At 47.7% G+C, this 20,587-nt stretch overlaps 2 protein-coding genes across 2 annotated transcripts; both read left to right on the top strand.

Annotated features, from left to right (window-relative positions):
- Positions 1 to 201: 201 nt before the first annotated feature.
- Positions 202 to 11,365, top strand: Porcn (porcupine O-acyltransferase). Its single transcript, XM_032890060.1, is given in 17 exon segments — positions 202 to 378; positions 1,540 to 1,735; positions 2,105 to 2,148; positions 2,403 to 2,584; positions 2,664 to 2,794; positions 2,909 to 2,926; positions 4,293 to 4,307; positions 4,398 to 4,426; positions 4,429 to 4,485; positions 4,488 to 4,515; positions 4,517 to 4,519; positions 4,685 to 4,785; positions 6,125 to 6,201; positions 6,287 to 6,350; positions 6,449 to 6,534; positions 7,499 to 7,609; positions 10,936 to 11,365. Coding segments are annotated over 17 exon segments (1,380 nt in total). The 5' UTR covers positions 202 to 242; the 3' UTR covers positions 11,038 to 11,365.
- A 3,130-nt stretch (positions 11,366 to 14,495) lies between these two features.
- Positions 14,496 to 18,883, top strand: Ebp (EBP cholestenol delta-isomerase). Its single transcript, XM_032889734.1, has 4 exons — positions 14,496 to 14,935; positions 17,265 to 17,301; positions 17,410 to 17,540; positions 18,389 to 18,883. Exons 1-4 carry the CDS (start codon positions 14,635 to 14,637, stop codon positions 18,610 to 18,612), a joined length of 693 nt encoding a protein of 230 aa, XP_032745625.1. The 5' UTR covers positions 14,496 to 14,634; the 3' UTR covers positions 18,613 to 18,883.
- Positions 18,884 to 20,587: the final 1,704 nt, after the last annotated feature.

The raw sequence follows: 20,587 nt of genomic DNA, 5'->3' as shown, positions 1-20,587 counted from the left end.
TGCGGGTCACAGTGCATCCAGAACACCCACTGCTATCACATTTGGTGGCTCAGCCTGATGTACCTGATATTCATACCCCTCCCCAGAGCTGTCCAATAGCACCCTTTGGGGGTTGGCAGCCCCAAGCTGAATTCCTGAGTGCTCAAGTCCAAACCTTGATTGTGGGCAGCCCCTGGACATCTTACTCCCTCTGTGTCCTTCTTTGGCAGATCCATCTGTCCTTCCATCTGTGTGGGTCCACAATGGCTACCTTCAGCCGCCAGGAATTTTTCCAGCAGCTACTGCAGGGCTGCCTCCTGCCTACTGTCCAACAGGGCCTTGACCAGATCTGGCTGCTTCTTACCATCTGCTTCGCCTGCCGCCTCCTTTGGAGGCTGGGTAAGTGTCTACCAACCTGGGTTTCACCATGTCAGATTTCATCTGTCACATTTATGGATATCAAGCTCTGCCTTACCTTACCACAGCCTACCATGTCACATCCCGAAATACCAAACCAGGCCCCTACAGGTTCAGCCCCAGCCTATCCCATTAAGCTAAGCCCCATTCCACTACAACACATCCTTTACAGCCACCACAAGCCCCACTATGGCAAGCCACGTCCCGTTAAACCAAGACATGACCTTCAGCATTCCTGCACTCTGGCTGGGATGGTGGGATCCTGAACTGTCCATGTTCCAAGGTTACCAATCAGATCCTAGAATGCTAGTGTTACAAGTCTCCTATCCCAAATCGTCAGAGTTATTAGGTCTGAAGAGTTCGCCAAGTTGAAATTTTCACATGCTGAACTTCCAAAATTTTGACATTATGAATGTCTATAATCAGGACATGGTGAAATTTCTGGATTCTTAGATTCTATCTATAATTTTCTACAATCGTGATAAAGTTGATATCCAAATGAGAAAGTTTTGAAGTCCCCAGGATCCCCATAGGACACAGACATTTCTGAGAAACAAAGGTTCTCTAATCAACTCTTTCCTTCTCATCTTAAGTGGGTGTTTTCTTCTCCCCTCGCCCAGGTTTATTATTTTGGTACATATCAAAGCTATATAGAAGTCAATCAGCCTACGCTCACAGTAGGCCACGATAGATTGCTCTATCTTTCTGCCTGTCTATCCAGCCATCCTCTTTCTGAATCATTTCAATAACCTGATAGTATCTGACCCTTCACCCCAACTCCTTCAGTATATGGTCCCTGAGAACCCCCTCCCAACACACACACACACACACATAGAGGCATAGTCTTATCCATCATCCCCACCGCTGTGAAATTTTAATCTGGGTGCAGTACTGTCCAACCTCAATTGATAATTTTCCTTTCAGAGTCCCTGAAATGTCCTTAGTAGATGTTGCTTTTTCAATCCAGGCCTTGCTACACATGCCAGCTCTCCAGTACCAGCTTTGGGTCCCCTTAGACCCCAGCACGTTCTAGGCTTTTGCCCAGGCTGGGCCCTATTGCCCAAGTCCTTCGTCTCTTGCCAGCCTACCAACCTCCCGCGTCTTGTTCCCCCCTGTCTCTGTCTCTCTCCCTGTCACCCTAAGGGCTACCGTCTTACCTGAAGCATGCAAGCACCGTGGCAGGCGGCTTCTTCAGCCTCTACCACTTCTTCCAGCTGCACATGGTTTGGGTCGTGCTGCTGAGTCTCCTGTGCTACCTCGTGCTGTTCCTCTGCCGACACTCCTCCCATCGAGGCTGCCTTCCCTCTCCCCACACCATCCTCATCTACCTGCTCATGGGGGTGGGTGTGCATCCTCACCCTCCCCAAGTTGGCGGAAGGCAAGGGTCCCCAAGGCCTAGATAAAGTGGTCCAAGATAGGATGGCATGAGATTCTAAGGAGGCAGAGAGGAGTCAGGGACCATCATCCTGTAAGATGATACCAGAGAGGGTGACAAGTGTTCCCGAAGGAGACCTGAAGCACGTGTCCTTCCATGAAGCATATAGGATAGGTTGAACGTGGGCTTCCCCTGGAGGAGGGGGTCATGGGGATTTTTTTTCTCACTGTGTTATGTGGGTTAAAAGGCAAACCCCATCAGTACCCTCGGTGCCCCCATGTAGTGTCCAGCCCTAGGAGGCACAGGTCCAAGACCATCACCTTTTTTCCTCAGTGAGATGCACATGGTGGACACCGTGACATGGCACAAGATGCGAGGTGGGTAGCTCTACCCTCCCACTTCCCCTCCTCATCTCCTAAGAGCCCTCCCGGACTTTGCCCCTTCATAAACCACATAAACCACCCTTCATAAACTACAGTGCAGGCTTCCCTTTCCCCTGACATCTGTGTCTCTGTGTCTTTTTACCTATCACTGTGTCTTCCTTTTCCTCTCACCTCACACGTGGTGCACCCCATCTTTCATGGTGACATGCTCTCTTATCCATACACTTGACCATGGGCCCCACACATAGGGGCCCAGATGATCGTGGCCATGAAGGCGGTGTCTCTGGGCTTCGACCTGGACCGGGGCGAGGTGGGTGCAGTGCCCTCACCTGTGGAGTTCATGGGCTACCTCTACTTTGTGGGCACCATCGTCTTTGGGCCCTGGATATCCTTCCACAGCTACCTACAGGCTGTCCAAGGCCGCCCACTGGTGAGCTCCTGGGTGGCCAGGTGGGTAGGGACTGTGGGAGCCGTCATGGGGCAGTGCTCATGGATCCTTGATCCCACAGAGCCGCCGATGGCTGAAGAAGGTGGCCCGGAGCCTGGCGCTGGCCCTGCTGTGCCTTGTACTGTCCACTTGTGTGGGCCCCTACCTCTTCCCCTACTTCATCCCCCTCGACGGTGACCGACTCCTTCGCAAGTGAGCACAGCCTTCAAGGCCCCTGTGTAGCAGTGAGGGGGTTGGGCAGAAGGCTGGGTCTTCCCAATTCTGAGCCTGTCTCTTAATGCTTCTGTCTGTCTTCTGTTACTACAGCAAGAAACGCAAAGCCAGGTAAATGAAGGCAGGTGCTGAGGGCAAGTGGGCTGACCAGGGCTGGGCCAGAGCCTTGGACCAATTGCTTCCAGACATCTGAATCTGACTGACCATCTAACCCATTACCACACAGAGACCAAGTGTCTGTCTGTGGATGTCTGTTTGACCAAGATTTGGCTCTGTGATTCCATGTGTGACTGACATTCCAACACTATGGTGTCTGGATGTCCTTCTCTCGTACCACTAGAAACAAGCTATGTGACTGTAATGGGAAGTGACAAGTGTCTATTAGCTGGTGACTCTAAACTGTCTGTGACTTCAGATAACAGAGTTGAATTGTTTGTCTGTGGCCACTGACTTCCTGAGTGTGGGACTGAGAATCCTGACTGGCTGGGTCAGGGGCTTGTGGCTGTCATTGCCACTGGCTAGGTAAACCTCTGTTGGTGATTGTAGCTACCTGTTACTCTGGTTTGCCTGTTCACATGCAGTGCCCGCTTATGATTCACTCTGCTAGTTTGTCTGCCTTCTCAGACTGCTTGCTGCTACCTGAGTAAAGGATTCTGACAAGCTATGAGCCTGTGTCTGTGTTTGCCCAGGACTGTATCTAGCTGTTTGCTAGTGGTTTGATTGTGTGACAACCTACCCTTACTCACTGGTTCCTGGTTATGTCTGATACTGAATAAGTCTCTAAAAAGTAGCCGGGCAGTGGTGGCACACATCTTTAATCCCACCTTTAATCGGGAGGCAAAGGCAGGCGGATCTCTGAGTTCAAGGTCAGCCTGGTCCACAGATGGAGTTCCAGGACAGCTGGGTCTACACAAAGAAACTTTATCTAAAGAACAAACAAAAAACAAAAAACCAAAAAGAGAGCTAGAGAGAGAGAGAGAGAGAGAGAGAGAGAGAGAGAGAGAGAGAGAGGGAGGAGGAGAGACTCCAAAATTGGAATCACTTGACCAGTGTCCCCAAGTTAAAGAACCGGGCACAAAGCCCAGGCCTAATTGAAGCATCTATGTGCAGGGTACTCTCTGCTCCCTACACTGTCTGTGAAACTGACAGTGTGGATGTGCACAGTGAGCGTTGAACTGTCTCTGTATCTCACTACGATTTTATTTTATTGTCTTAGAAGGTGACAAAATCTGGGTAGAGAGCTGAGAGGCTGTGTGGCCATTTTAGTGTGTAGGGCCATGTCATATGCCAGCTCACCCATTCCTTTTGAGCCATGTGAAACCAATCACCTGACAATGTATATGTGTGACCATCACAGTCTGCCTCTTTTGCTACCATGTTTCTGTCTTATCTATGAAGAACTCAGGCCAATTTCCGGGCCCTCTCTGACTCTCTTTTCTCTCTTCTCTGCTGCATTCCTGACCCCTTGGGGCCCTAGGGGCACCATGGTAAGGTGAGTCCCTAAGGCTGGGATGCTGTGAAACATGGGGGGGGGTGTCGTGTCGGGGCCCAATGTAATGCCTCTCTTCCTGGCCCTTCACAGGTGGCTACGAGCCATTTAGAGTGCTGTCTCCTCCACTTCAGCAACTATTTTGTGGGCTTTCTGTCTGAGGCCACAGCCACATTGGCCGGGCTGGTTTCACGGAGGAGAAGGACCACCTAATGGTGGGAGGGCTTTGGGGCCCCTTCTCCCACAGGGTGCTGCCTGGAGGAACTGTAGGGCGGTGGGAGGTGTTCCTGGGAAGGGCCCAGTCAAGACAAAAAAAAAAAAAAAAAAACCACATAGCTTGAAATTCCAACTGTAATGGAATGTCTGGTTTTGTCCACCAGGGACCTGACAGTCTCTAGACCATTGAATGTGGAGCTACCCCGGTCTATGGTGGAAGTTGTCACAAGCTGGAACCTGCCCATGTCTTATTGGTTAAATAATTGTGAGTCACCAAGTCATCACTCCAGAATAGTTGGGGACCCAGGGCCATTTGCACAGCAAACATTTACTGAACACCTACTGTGTGATGGGCACTGAAGATGCATCACAGGCTGTTTGTTAGTGCATCGCAGTTTGTACAGTATTGAGCCTAGCATTCTCCAAGTCCAAGATTTGGTCCTCAGCACCACAAAAACAAAAAACAAAAAACAAAAAACCAAAACTGGCTGTGTACCTGCTTGAAGTGCCAGCTCTATAGAAGTGGAAGCTAGAGGTTCAAAAGTCCAAGGTCATTCTCAACTACATCGAGCTATTTTAAGTCAGTCTTTGATACATGAGATTCAAAAGTGAGGTACATTAGGGATAACAACAAAACCGCACAGCATTTGCTAACCTGGTAGAACTGTGGATTTGGAGGGTGGATAATAAATGAGGAAGATTATGCAGTAAAGTCGGGTAGTGGTAAATGCCACAGTAAATCATAATGATATTGAAACGGGAAAGAGGGAGTAGGGTCGTCTGGAAATTATAGATCATTTATATAGGGAAAGTTTCACTGAGGAAAAGTGAAGGAGCAAGGAATATGAGGGAGGAATGGGACAGAGGGCAAGAACAGCAGGTGCAAAGGTCCTGAGGTAGGAGTTTGCCTGGTGCATTTGAGACAGAAAGAAGGTTGTTAGGGGAATGGAAACATGGCTCTGTGGTGAGCCATTGCAAGCCTCTGAGGTGCATCCTCAGAACTCGAGGAATTATGGTCTTTGGGCAGGCTCAGGGCAGGGTAGAGGTAGGACATGAGTTCAGAGAAATCCTCAGGAGGCTCCTGGACCACTGAGAAGCCTTTGGCTTTTTCTTTGAGAGACAGTCCCTCTGGGAGAGGAGAGTCCTTTGGATATGTGGATCAGGACTGATTCCCTTTGGCTTTTTGTTTGCTTGTTTGTTACTGGATCCCTCTGGCTCAGTTAGGAAAGTGGAGGGAAGATGGGGATGAGAGCAGCGAGGGCCACTGGAGCTGACTGAGGATTAGCAGGAGTAACAGCCCGTGGTGAGAAGTGGGCTTCGGAAGGAAAGGCTGATTAGGTTTGCTAACAGTGGCTGTGTGAGAAGGTAGAATTTTGCCTCGAGGACCTGGAAGCATGCAGGGTTGGCATGGACTGACCTTGGGATGTCTGGCTAAAGCAGAGTGGAAAACTGGGAGTTCATTTTTCGGGCTTATGACAGTTGGGGACATCATAAAGGCATTCTCCTGAGGGTCGCTATGATTATGGATATCATCCTATCTGTGACTCTCTGGAAAAGCTGGTGAAAGTTCCAGAAATCTTGACCTGTGTCTCTCCCACCTGCAGATGTTTTCAAAAATGCCCTCCGCCTGGGGACCTTCTCAGCTGTGCTGGTCACCTATGCAGCCAGTGCCCTCCTACATGTAAGCAAGGCAGACCTGGATCCAGGGAAGCTGGATGGGGGATTCAGAGCCTGCTCTTTACTTGTCCCCTTGTCTGGGTCTCTAGGGCTTCAGTTTCCACCTGGCTGCTGTGCTGCTGTCCCTGGCATTTATCACATATGTGGAACATGGTAAGTACAGACAGAGCCTGGCACAGGACAGGTAGGTAGAAGGATCATGGGAGACTGGAGCCTATGTTCCCTAGGGCTAATCTTTCCATACTGTCCAGTCCTCAGGAAGCGCCTGGCTCAGATCCTCAGTGCCTGCATCTTGTCGAAACGTTGTCTTCCAGACTGTTCACATCGGCATCGCTTGGTGAGGGTTCATCATGGGTAACCTTGTACCCAACACTGCCCTTCAAAAATGTCACTTCTGTCTCCATCTTGTATCTGTCTCCGGGTGCCCAGCCTCCTCTTCTGGTGCCTGAGCCATCCCTAAAACCTCGCCTCTATTCACTGGCATCTGTTTCTCTAACAGGCATTTATTGAGCACCTGCTGTATACACACCTGGCATTCGTTTCCCCCACTGAACATTTATTGAGCACCTGCTGGTTCTAGGTGCTGGAGACAAAGTGGTGAATTAACGCAAGCCAAAGTCCTGGCCTTGTGGGACAAAGATTTTAATTGGGGAGACAGGAAAGTCAGTGGAATAGTTTGTGAGATAGTGAGTTGCACTGAGCATAAGGGAAAGGGGACGGGAAGTATGGTGGTGGTGGTTTCCCTTTTCATTGGGAAGGTCCGGAGAGCCTCCGTGGGTGAGGTAATTTGTAAGTTCTTCTAAGTAAAAAAAGGTCAAAAGCCCCACCCCAACATGGGCCTCTCTGAGCAACAGTGAGGAAGGAGACCAGTGTGCCTTAAGCAGAGAGTGAGGGGAAAGGGAAAGATGGGCCCTCTAGGTCAGGGCGGGATTTGTTTTGGTTTTGTTGTTGTTTTCATTCTGTTTGCCATAAAAAATGCAGACAACCTCACATTTGTCTCCCACCCGGCAACGATGCTCATCACCATAACCCCTGGCTCAAAACCCCACATTCTTGCTCCTCTGCCTGAACGCTCGCATCTCCCCCAACCTGGACGCCCTCGTGGTTACCAACACCCTCGTCCTTGGATACCTCTGAGCTTCCAAAAGAGACTCCTTGAACCATCTCTTTCCTATCTTGGGGTACCCTGGGCATCCTGGGACCCACAGTGCCTTGTGTTCCCCCTGGGCTTCCCTGCACAGGTGGTGGTGGGGGACAGTGAGCAAGTCCAGCTGCCAAATATATCCATCTGTCCCCCACAGGGCCTGGGGGTACGAGCCTTAAACTTGCTCTTTGGTGCCCTGGCTGTCTTCCACCTGGCCTACCTGGGTTCCCTGTTTGATGTCGATGTGGACGACACCACAGAGGAGCAGGTGAGGTGGGGCCCTGGCTGGGAGGTGAATCAGGGATGGCAGTTACTGTTTGGGGAACCTGGAAAACCAAGGCAGTGAGAACAAGCCAGGGTCATGTGTCTTAGCTGGTAAAAATGCCTTCCTTCATCTTCCCACTGTCTCTCAGATATAGTCATACTTCTGGCTAAACTGCAATATTTACTTACTCTCTAAAATTCATTCTATTGCAATAGAATGCAAAATCCAGGTTCTTCTCTCCTTTTACCTACTAGGAACTGAACCCAGGCCCTCCCTCATGTTAGTTAGATACACTTACTGTACCTCCTAGGCCCAGGTTTTACTTTTCTTGTAGCTTTGATTGAGACAGGGTCTCAGGTATTCCAGGCTGGCCTCAAATGCAGTATTTACCTAAGGTGACCCTGCCCTTCCCAGTGGGCTGGGATTACAGACATGTACCACCACACCCAGTTTTGTGGGCTGCTAGAGATCAAACCAGGAGCTGCAAGACTGAGACATGTAAGCACTCTACTGGGTTACACACCCCAGCAGAGAGAGAGAGAGAGAGAGAGAGAGAGAGAGAGACAGACAGACAGACAGACAGACAGACAGACAGACTCAGACTCAGACTCAGACTCAGACTCAGACTCAGACTCACTCGTGTAGCCCAAACTGACCTCAAGTTTATTATGGAGCCAAAGATGACCTTGAATTTCTGATCATCCTGCTCCCACCTCCTGTGTGGTACGTTATAGACCTGTGCCTCTACGTCCAGTTTATGCTGTGCTGGGGATGGAGTTCAGGGCTTCCTGCGTGCTGAGTAATCACTCTACCAATTGAGCTATGCTGATAGCCCTGGATTCTGCTTTAAAATGTCATGTTCCTTAGAGTGCTGACGCACACGTACAGGTGCCAGCTACTTGGGATGCTGAGGCAGGGGTGTCATGGGAGCCCAGGAGTGTTGCCATATGTACAACATAATTAAGACCCTACTTGAAAAAATGTCTCAATTTGAAAATTAGTTCATATGGCTTTTGAAGAATCTAAAATTTGCTTTTTCTTTTTTTTTTTCTTTTCTTTTTTTTTTTTTTTTTTTTTTTGGAGCTGGGACCAACAGGGCCTTGTGCTTTTGTAAAGCGCTCTACCACTGGAGCTAAATCCCAACCCCTAAAATTTGCTTTTTAATTAAGTCTTACTTTTTCTCTCTTTTTTTTTTCTTTTGAGATAGGATGTCTTTGTTCCAAGTCTCAAACTCCACATCTTCTGTCTAAGTCTCTCTAGTAGTTAAATCTTTTAGTTTTGTTCTTGTTTTCGAGACAGGGTTTCTCAGGGTGGCCCGGCTGTTCTGGAACTCACTGTGTAGACCAGGCTAGCCTTGAAGCACTTTTTTTAAAATTCTTTAAAAAAAGATTTACTTATATTTTCCGTATACGGGCATTTTGTCAGCATGTATGTACACCAGAGGAAAGCATCATATCACACGAGACTACAGTTACAGATGGCTGTAAGCCACCATGCTGGAAATTGAACTCACTCACTACACTGGACTCTTCTGGAAGAGCAGCCAACGTTAACTCCTGAGCCACCTCTTCCCAATTTTTAAATTCCTAATTGAAAATAAAATTTCACGTTATTTTCCTAATCATAGACATTTTAAAAAATTTTTTCATTCAAATTGAGTGTAGAAAATCTGGGTCTGCAGCTGATGAGGTATATTCCCGGCACTCAGGAGACAGAGGCAGGCTTTGTCTCTGAGCTCAAAGCCATCCTGGTCCATGGAGTGAGTTCCATAGGCTGTCCTGACCTCCAGGATAGCCAGAGTTACACAGAGAAACCCTGTCTCTTAAAAAAGTAAGTATTTAAAACTCTGGGTGGGTTTTTTTTTCCTGTTTTGTTATTATTATCTCAGTCCAGGCTGGCTTGAAAGGTGTTTGTCAAATCTTAGTCTCACATAGTGTGAGGATTATTTCCGTTTCCCAGCATGGTGGCACATGCCTTTAATCTCAGCACTCTGGATGCAGCAGCATATCTCTGGGTTCAAGGTCAGCCTGGTCTACAGATCAAGTTACTGGAGAGCCAGGACCACATAGAGAAATGGTGTCTTGAGGAAAAAGATTGGGGCTGGAGAGAGGGCTCAGCGGTTAAGAGCATAGACTGCTCTTCCAGAGGTCCTGAGTTCAATTCCCAGCACCCACATGGTGGCTCGCAACCATCTGTAATGGGATCCTATGCCCTCTTCTGGTGTCTGCAGACCGCTACAGTGTGCTCATATACACAAATCTTAGAGAGGAGTGGGGGAAGCTTACTGTGTTAGCAACCTTCATGCCCTCATGGGTTTCATTTTAGAGAAAAAGAAGACTCTCCTTGTCACCACCATGTCAGGCTGTAAAAGGTCTTAAAACATTTTAGGGCTGGGGGTGGTGATACATGATTTTAGTGCCAGCACTCAGGAGGCAGAGGCCGGTGGATTTCTGTGAGTTTGAGGCCAGTCTGGTCTACATAGTAAGCTTCAGGCCAGCCAGGGCAACACAGAGAAACCCTGCCTTGAAAAAAACCTTTAGGGCTGAGAGTATAGCTCAGTGGTAGAGCCCTTGTCTGCCATGCTTGGAATGTGATCCTTGGGATCCTAAAACAACCCAAAAAGTAGGTATCGTAGAGATTGCTGCAAAATGTCCACACATTAAATTTTATTCATTTATTGACTCTCTTCCTCAAAGCAGATCAAATACACACATACACTATATTTTAATTTCTATCCCCTGTTTTTTCCCCTTGAGACAGAGTTTTCTCTGTGTAGCCCTGGCCATCCTGGAATTCACTCTGTAGACCAGGCTGACCTCAAACTCAGAGATCCTCCTGCCTCTGCCTCCCGACTGCTGAGGGCTGGGACTAAAAGTGCTTGTCACCACTTCTAGCTTCCCCCAAGTTTTTAAGTACATAGTCTTCCTTCTTTTTGTTCATTGCAAGAATTTGACACGGATTACTTTGTCCCTAATTGGTAGACAATCAGATTTCCAGGGGTTTCATATATAAATGACTTCAATGACAAGCAGGAACCACCACATCCAGCACATTGTCTTGTTTTGAAAATGACTCTTTTTGGTGTGCTGGAAATCAAAACCTAGGGCCTCCCCCCGTAGGCCCTCCCATCAAGCTGTAACTCAGCCCTTAAAATGACCTTTAAAGAAGAAGAAGAAACCAAACTATATTTGGTCACCCTTGATAAGTACCTAGACCCTTCTGTTACTCAGGAATATGAAGTACCCAAGATCCCTGGGCAAAAGATAGGTTTTCCTGAGACTCTCTGTCCTTGTTGAATTTCAAAATCATGACTTGTTTCTCTCCCGCAGGGCTACGGCATGGCATACACTGTCCACAAGTGGTCAGAGCTCAGCTGGGCCAGTCACTGGGTCACTTTTGGATGCTGGATCTTCTACCGTCTCATAGGCTGAGGCATATGATCTTCATAATCCCCTCCAATACCCCTCCTTAGGGTGCCAACTCTGATGGGGGATGAGGGAAGGCCCTTTCTCTACTCCTTGACCCCTCTCCATTCTTGAGCCCCAACACCCCTCTACACAACATACAAACACATACAACCTTTCCATGCCTGTCAATCCTCACCCCACCACGAGGCAGGAAGGGGGTGGTCCTTGTTGGGGCCTAGGAACGGTGGATACTTGGGGAAGCAGAGAGGAGTAGATCTAGGGCCTCCGTGCCTGCCTTCTCCCTTTTTTATATGCAGTTTGTTATTGTCAAATAAAAGTAGAAATTACACAACAGGCTCTGTCTTCACTGATCGGAGGGGAAGAGGAGAAAGCAAAGAAAATTCACCACAGATAACGGTTTGGAAACGGAAAATCATGGAGCGGGACCACTTTATATTATGGGGACCACTTTATGATCTCTTCTGATGAATTCAAGCCAAGATGGTCTGTGATTGGCTAATGAGTCCAGGATGGTGGGGTCCTGGGGGTCCTGGTCCTGCTTGCGTAGAGCAGGAACAGATTTTGTGGGGGAGGCTTAATAATACTTGATAGAGAGTTGAGGGATCCCTATTCTGATTGGGTCCTCAGATTAGGACAGAGGGCTGGGGAAGGCAAAACAGATGAAGGGTTGATGCCTACTGGTTCTTAGGACTAATGATTATAACTTATAATTAAACTGGCCGTTTGAGATTGATCTGTTTTCTGACTGAATGCTGACGAGGTCTGTTTGCCAACTTGTTTAGCGCCGTGCCATTCTCCTTGGCTTTTAAGGACTGGCACGATTGAGAGTCTCCACACCAACTGCTCAGCGGGAGTGAGGGTTTGAGGGTGTCCGATGCTATAAGACTGAAGAGTTCTGAGCTCTGGTGGGCGCTAGCTTTGTCCGTGCTAAATGCAATCCACCTGTCGTATTTCCTTTGCATTCAGACTAAGAATGGGTCCGGGAACTAATTGGTTGCCTAGAAAACTTAGAACTAGAGGACCTCGCAACTCCGGTTCACTAGCAAATGTTGAGGATTTTCCATTTCGTTAACCTCAACTTGTGCGACTGATAAGGGGGCAGGGAAATTGAAGCTCAGAATAGCATTGATTTGCTATCGGCGAAAAGCGCCCACGGACCTTGGAGGTCTCCACCCCACTCCTGACTTGGTCTCAGCCAGCAGGGAAGATGACACCATAGGCGAGGACAGGGCCTGCGACATACGGAGGACTCCTATTGGCAGAAGCCACCTTCTCCACTTCACTATTGGTCCGCTTCATCGGGCGGGGAAGCGCGAGAGCTGAGCGGAACTGGGGCTATTAGGGAGCCTGCAGGTCTTCCTGGAAAGTCGCAAGCCTGTGTTAGGAAGTCGCCCCGCGATCGCGGCGCCTTGGGTGAGTGCCCTCAGCCAGCTAGCTTGCCCATGTCCCTCCACGTGCCCAGACCCTCCACAACAGCGGTTTGCCTGCAAGCTCTGCCCTACCCTGCGCCTGCGCGGGACCCGGGCCCTAAACCGGTTGTCCAGACGACGGAAGACTCGCCCGCTCGTTGGGCAGCTACTGTGGAAGGTTCTAGTTGTGATTGGTGGTCTCTGAGCTTGGTTTTCCTTTCTCTTGGTTAGCACCGCCCGTGAGACCCCCGCATTTGTTACTCCTTGCTTGTTGGAGGGGTGGCACACTAATTGCCTGGAGTCTTGCTTTTGAAAAGCGGTCCTTGGGGCCATAGCTCTGATTGGTCATCTCAGCAACCCCGCGGGTGAGAGTAGCGTCCAGTTTAAATCCCAGCCACTGGACCCTGCAGGACAGCCAGACTATATTCCTGTGTCTTTCCAACAAACTGAGTCCCAAAGTGCTAGGACCTGACTTAGTAACAGTGACACTCCCACCAAACTGTGACCTTACTCTGTGACTAGCCACAAGAACTGCAACTCGATGTGGCTGGCAGTGCAGCCTTATTATTCCTCTTCAGAGCCTTGGGAGCCTCTGCCTAGGTGCACGGGAGGCCTTGAAATCTGTAAGAATATGTTAGGATGTATCACAATGAAGCAAAGTTAGTGAGTTTATTAAAGCAGAAAGGCAAGCTGTACCTGACAAGTGTTCAGAAAGGAATGCACCTAGGTGCCTGGCAGAAGCTATTTATCTGACTCGGAGGTCTTGGAAGCTACTTAATCTCTAAGTTTTGTTTATTTGTTTGAATATAGTATCTTGCTGTGTAGCTCTGGCTGCCTGAACTTTCTTTTTTTTTTCTTTTCTTTTTTTTTTTTTTTTTTTCGGAGCTGGGACCGAACCCAGGGCCTTGGCGCTTGCTAAACCAGGCAAGCTCTACCCACTGAAATAAATCCCCAACCCCACCCTGAACTTTCTATGTAGACCAGGCTAGCTATGGCAGTCCTTCAGCTTTAGCCCCCAGGATGTTGGGATTTCAGGTATGTGTACCACGCAGTGTTATAACTAAGTAGAAATAAAGAAAGTGTGTGCTGGTGTATTTTTTTTTTAAATCCACCGTCCTTAAGTATCAGATTTCAGTAGAGACTTGCAGGTAGAGAAAACAAACCTGTTGATCAACGGAATCTTTATACATATTTGGCAAGGACATTGGACTTTAGTCCATTAGCCAGTTTTGACAGGTCTGTGCCGTTTCCCAGAAGAGCTTATAGTTCTTTTACAGGTGACTTTGTCAAATGTCAAAATCTCTGACATTATTACCTAGAGAATGGGGAGGACTTTTTCCTTTCTCCCAGTTCCATTTTCTAACTAGCTCTCCAGTGACAAGCCAGGCCCATTTCTTTTTGCTATACCTCCCAGAGGTCACAGACGAGCCTTTATTCTTTATGAGCTTTCAAATCTGAGCTATATTCCCTTTTTTAAGATTGGTTTTATTTTATACGTATAGGTATTTTGACTGCATGTATGCATGTGCCCACAGAAGCCAGACAAACATGTTGGATCCCCTGGAACTGGAGTTAGCGATGGTTGTGAGCCACCATGTGGCTGGTAGGAATGAGCTCTGGTCCTTTGCAAAGAGCAAGTGCTCTAAACCCCTGACACATCCCCAGTTATATTCTTGAAATGCCTCAAAATTAGATTCTGTCTCTCTCTGTCTCTCTGTCTCTCTGTCTCTGTCTCTCTGTCTCTGTCTCTCTGTCTCTCTCTCTCTCTCTCTCTCTCTCTGTCTCTGTCTCTCTCTCTGTCTCTCTCTCTCTCTCTCTCTCTCTCTCTCTCTCTCTCTCTCTCTCTCTCTCTCTCTCTCTCTCTCTCTCTCCTTCCCCTCTCCTTCTAGGATAGGGTGTTGCCTTTGTAACCAGGGGTGACCTGGAACTCACTCACGCTTGTGAGATCCACCCTACCTTCAAGGGTGCCTCATTGCAGAAATACGTGTGACAGACACCAGGTTCAGCTAAACTTGGTCTTTTTAAAATCCAGGCTTAGTCATTCTGTGAAATAATAGATAACGTTCACTTACCTTTCTTGTTAAAAAGTATTTGGATTTGGTTTATCTCACCATGTGTTTTCTGTTTGCCCAGGTTTTTCTGTTCTTTTTTTCTCTGTTTATGTGCAAAGCTGCCAGCAGCCCATAGAAACATGACCACCAATATGCTCCCCTTACACCCGTACTGGCCCAGGCACCTGAGACTGGACAACTTCGTGCCTAATGACCTCCCGACTTGGCATATCCTGGTTGGCCTATTCTCCTTCTCTGGGGTCCTAATTGTGATCACGTGGCTGTTGTCTAGCCGAGTTTCTGTTGTCCCACTTGGAACTGGGCGTCGACTGGCCCTGTGCTGGTTTGCTGTGTGCACATTCATTCACCTTGTGATCGAGGGCTGGTTCTCTTTCTACCATGAAATCCTTCTCGAAGACCAAGCCTTCTTATCCCAACTCTGTGAGTCCTGAGTCCTGAGTTCTTATATTGCGGGAGGGAATTTTCTGGGTAGAGATTCACTTTAATAGTTACCCACTCACCAATGCTTTCTTTTTTTGTTTTTTTTTTTCTTCTAATTCTGTTAACTATTTTTTTTTAAAGCCTGAGCAGTGATTTATTTATTTTATGTATGTGAGTACACTGTCACTGTCCTCAGACACACCAGAAGAGGGCATCAGATCTCATTACAGATGGTTGTGAGCCACCATGTGCTTGCTAGGAATTGAACTCAGGACCTCTGGAAGAACATTCTGTGCTCTTAACCACTGAGCCATCTCCCCAGCGCAATCTTTTTTTAATTAATATTTTTTCTTTTAATTTGATGTGCATGACTGTTTTGCGTACATGAATGTCTGTATAATTCACGCATGCAATACCTGCAGATCAAAAGAGGGAATTGGGACCCCCAGGACTGGAGTTTAAAAGGATTACGAGTCACAGTGTGCATGCCCTGATGTACCTCGGTGACAGGGCCTTACATAAACCTGACTGGTTTGGAATTTGCTGTGTAGATCAAGCTGGACTTGAATTCACAGATTGATTGGTTCTGCCTCCCAAGTATTTGAATTAAAGGCTATGCTATCATACCCCATCCAATTCAGGACAGTTGTGAGCCTCCATGTGGGGGAACTGAACCCAGGTCCCCTGCAAGAGCGTAGTGCTTTATCTCTCAGCTATCTCTCCACACCCCCAAATTTATTTGTTTGTTTGTTTGTGTAACTTTAGCTGTCCTGGAACCCTGTGTAGACAAGGCTAGTCTTACTCAGAAATTCTCCTGCCTCTGCCTCCCAGACGCTGGGATTAAAGGTCTCTGCCACCACACCAAGCGTGTTAATGGTTTGATTGCACACACATTCCCATGAGTCCATGAGTCATTATATAGATGGTAACAAGGCATACCTGCACTTCCAAATGTTGCTTTTAAAAATGGGGTCACTCCTCATTTCCCAAGGCACTTTCTTATTTTTTAGACTTATTTATGTGTACACTGTAGCTGTCCTCAGACACACCAGAAGAGGGCGACAGATCTCATAACAGATGGCTGTGAGCCACCATGTGGTTGCTGGGAATTGAACTCAGGACCTCTGGGAGAGCAGTTAGTGCTCTTAACCACTGAGCCATCTCTCCAGCCCAAGCATTTTATTTTACATGTGTGCATATTTTACATGTGTGCATATGCATACACACGCGCGCGAGTGCGCACACACATCCATACACACAGCCCTGGGTTTCATTTGGGTTGGGAGCGAACCTACCAAACTGTTTTCAGAAATGATGGTACAGTTATAGTCCCATCGGCGGAACAGCGGAGTTCTGCTTCCTCCACATCCACTTGGTTGTAGTCAGGAGTTTCCTAAAGTTTAGTCCCTCTAGTAGATGCGATGATTCACTGTGCTTTTAAATTGCTTTTCCTTGAGGACTAATGACGCTTTGAGCGCCTTCCATATGTTAGTCACTTGGAAATCCTTTGGGAAGAACCTATTTAAGTCCCTTGCTTGTATTGGGGTTATGGTTTGGGAGAGGTGTTGGGAATACAACCCAGGGCCTCAGACATGCTCTGTCACTGAGCTACACTCTTTCATGCACCTATCTGTTCACATGTATGTGTGTGCATGTACCTGCTCGGTCCTCCACCTCCCCCACCCTCATCCCTGCCTTTCACTTTCCATCTTCAGACAGAGTCTCATGCAGTCCGTGCTGGCTTCTAAAGCTCTAGTAGTTAAAGGATGAATGTTTCTTCCTGCCTGCACGTCCCCAGTGCTAAGATTACAAGCATGTACCATCACGCCTGAAACAGGGGCTTCTTCGTTTATACCCTTTTATACCACATACCATGTAACCATAGCCACATTGTTCTATATGAGTCTTTACACAGACTATATAAACACATACCTTAGAAGGCTGGAGAGATGGCTCAGAGGTTAAGAGCACTGACTGCTCTTCCAGAGGTCCTGAGTTCAAATCCCAGCAACCACATGGTGGCTCACAACCATCTGTAATGAGATCCGATGCCCTCTTCTGGTGTGTCTGAAGACAGCTACAGTGTACTCATCTATAATAAATAAATAAAAATCTTTTAAAAGAAATAAATGGGGGTTGGGGATTTAGCTCAGTGGTAGAGCGCTTGCCTAGGAAGCACAAGGCCCTGGGTTCGGTCCCCAGCTCCGGAAAAAAAAAAAAAAAAGAAATAAATGTACAGGGTATTCTAATGTTTGTTGTCTACAGTGATTATCACAGATATGAATTCCATTTCCTGACTTGATTCTTCATGTATCTCTGTTTCCCTCAGGGAAAGAATATTCCAAGGGAGACAGCCGATATATCCTGTAAGTATTTTGTCTCTCTCAGTGTAAACCTGCATGGTTTGTGACAATGATGAGTTGGGGACACTAATGAGAGCACAATGATGCTAGTGTCCATCTTTTCTCTTGCAGTAGTGATGGCTTCATCGTCTGTATGGAGAGTGTCACAGCTTGTCTCTGGGGACCACTCAGCCTATGGGTGGTGATCGCCTTTCTCCGTCATCAACCCTTCCGCTTTGTCCTACAGCTTGTGGTGTCTGTGGGTGAGAAAGTCTATACCTGGCACTTCAAGGGTTACTGGGGGAATCCATAGACACAGGCACATTGCCATGGCTGAGATCTCCTCAGTGTCCACTCAGGGTGAAACATGCTCAACTATAAGCTCCTTGGTGTCTTGAAACACCCGAATCACTCGCTCTCTCTGGGCTTGCCTCTCCAGCAAGAATGGAGATTTCTCTTCTCTCTCCATCAGTTTCCTATGAAGGTTACATGATGTATTGCATGCTGCCCCAAAGCTCCTGGACCAGAAGCAGGACCTGGAGTGTTGGCTTTCTTTTGTTTGCTTACATGAGCTCTCTTTAGTTCTGAAATCCCAAGTCGTCATGCATTCTAGGATTTTAAGCTTGCCTTCAGTTCTAGGATGAGCTGCCCTGAGTTGAATTCTCCATGCTTCTGCTGGGTATGGTGGTGCATGGGTACATGCTTATAATCCTAGCATCATTCAGAAGGCTGAGGCAGGAGGATTGTAGTCTGAGGTCAGCCTAGGCTACACTCAGTAGATTTCTCTCTCTCCTCTCTCTCTCTCTCTCTCTCTCTCTCTCTCTCTCCCTCCCTCCTCCCTCCTTTCCCCCTCTCTCTCTGACACACACACCACACTGGGGGGAGGGGGAATAAAGGGAGGGAGGGGTTGGGGAGAAGGTAAGAAAGGAAAAAAATCCCCCAAACTCTGATTCCTGGAATTTATACCTCGTTACGTCAGATTTCCAGCTTTGGTTTCAGAATGTAGGTTGAGTTATTTGAAGAACTGCCTTGGGGAATGTCATGGAGTAGAGCCTGGCGTGTGTAGCCTCCTTGTCCTCACAAGGGCCTTTCCTTCTCTTGCCTCCCACAGGCCAGATATACGGGGATGTGCTGTACTTCCTGACCGAGCTCCGCGATGGATTCCAGCATGGAGAGCTAGGTCACCCCCTTTATTTCTGGTTCTACTTCGTTATCATGAATGCCATATGGTTGGTGATACCGGGCATCCTTGTGTTTGATGCCATCAAGCATCTCACAAACGCTCAGAGCATGCTGGACAACAAAGTCATGAAAATTAAGAGCAAGCATAACTAAAGAGACGGAGAGTGAGCTGAGACCTGTCTGAGGAGGCGCTCGCCCCGCTTACCAGAAGACTCGAATCCTCCTCCTCCTCTTCCTCCTTCTCCTCGCACAGTTTGGAGGGTCAGAACTATAGGATTTGCCACACTCAAAGGGCCAGAGTCAGAAAAGGTAGGGAACATGCGGAGCTACTGCCAGGGACCATAGAGAAAGGATGGAAGAGAAGATGGGAAGTCCCTGATGGTGGCAATGCCCAAAACCAGGAAATAAAACATCTTTAACTATATCGCTGAGAAATATTTAATTACTAATCCTAGAAATGTCATATAACTAGCCCTACAGATCTCTCCCATCACTTCATCATCTGTAGGTCTCCGTCACCACGTAGATGTGCCATGTCTGCCCTTACAAACCCTTAACACTGACTGACTCCACATACCGCCATAGAACCTAGAACTCACTTCACAGACCTCCCTTCAAGATCACGCTACTACTTACCCCATAAATCCTGCCAGTAACCTCATAGTTCCCTTATATTAGCTTGGGCTGCCATAACAAAATGACAAAATGATATGATTGAGTGTTTTAAGCAACAGACATGGATGTTCTCAGTACTGGAGTCAAGGCGTTGGAAGGTTTGGCTTCATTTTTGTCTCTTTCCTTACTACTGCACTCTGTCCTCAGAAGTTCTCACATCTCCCTGTGTCCCCCGCTCCTGCTGTTTGTATGTGAACAACTTTCCCCCTAGGACGACATTCAGATTGGATTAGTGTCTATTGAGCTAGCCTCATTTTTAGTCACAGATTTTGAAAGACTCTGTCTCTAAGAGTCTTGGCCAGGTTCTCATGTTCTGGGAGTAAGGCCTTCAACATATGAACCTAAAGAGGTCACAGTTCAGTCCATACATCCCTGCCCTCTGAACCCCCTAGATTCACGTCCTTGCATGCAAACTTCATTTATCCCATCCCTCGTTCTCAAATCCTTCACTCATCCTCGAGTCACCTTTTTAGGGGGTGAAATTGGAATGCTAGAGACCAAAGAGGATCCGGGTCTTAAGCAAGGGCATATATCCCTGAGCCATGTCCATCACTTGTGAATGATCTTTCCAATTTTTGGTTTTGTTTTTTGAGTCATGGTCTCCTTATATAACCTAAGCTACCCCGGAACTCACTATGTTGTCCAGGCTAGCAGCCCCTCAATGCTAGGATTGGAGGTGTGTGCCACTAAGCCTAGCTTTTGACTGGTTCGTCTGTTCATTCATTCACTCATTCGTTCATTCACTCGGAGACAAGGTCTTGCTATGTATTCCATGAAACTAAGTTGAACTGGTGATCTTCCTGGCCCTTCTAGCTCAGGTTTTCCAGTGGTGAGATCAAATCCTGCTTGTGCCCTCATGCCTAGTTCCTTGCATGGATTGTTAAAAGATATTCCTTTATCTTAATGTATAAGGCTGTTTTCTGTGCACTGCATGCATGTAGCACGTGTGGAAGGTAGAAGAAGGTATCAGATCCCCTGGGACTGGATGGTTGGGAGCCACCCTATAAGTGTTAGTGCTCCTAACCCCTGATCCATCTCTCCCCTGGCATGGATTTTAATCACGAATCTCACCTGAATATAAACATAAGACAAAGTATGAGTCATCCTGAGGCAAGAACTCCTATTTTGCTCTTGAATAGGAAAAAAAGGAATAAAAGGGAAATGACATGACTCTTCCTAGGTATGGTGGAGGAGAAAGCTTATTGCAGATGTGGAGAGCAGAGCCAGAGCATCTGGGAAAGTCCAGAGAGAACATCATCAGACTGAGCTGGGCCTTGTGGAGAGACGGGGATAGGAAGGGAGAGAGGGGACCAGATTCAGCAGGCAGGGGGACAAAGGTACAAAAGAGGCAGGTAACCAAAATGGCTGAATCTTATAGGGAAGAGCGTTTTGGGAAGGGCAGCCCAGCCCCTGGGCTGGAGAGGGTGGGGTATGCCTGCCAACACCCAGTTAC

This window comes from Rattus rattus, chromosome X (genome assembly GCF_011064425.1).
Source record: "Rattus rattus isolate New Zealand chromosome X, Rrattus_CSIRO_v1, whole genome shotgun sequence".
Lineage (NCBI taxonomy): Eukaryota > Metazoa > Chordata > Mammalia > Rodentia > Muridae > Rattus > Rattus rattus.
This window is presented reverse-complemented; position numbering and strand designations above follow the sequence as displayed.

Excerpts from the sequence above, each read along its gene's own strand:
- Ebp (XM_032889734.1), top strand. The coding sequence starts at position 14,635 with ATGACCACCAATATGCTCCCCTTACACCCGTACTGGCCCAGGCACCTG. Across the intron at positions 14,936-17,264 it reads AGCCTTCTTATCCCAACTCT|GGAAAGAATATTCCAAGGGA; the intron begins GTGAGTCCTGAG and ends TGTTTCCCTCAG. Across the intron at positions 17,541-18,388 it reads ACAGCTTGTGGTGTCTGTGG|GCCAGATATACGGGGATGTG; the intron begins GTGAGAAAGTCT and ends TGCCTCCCACAG.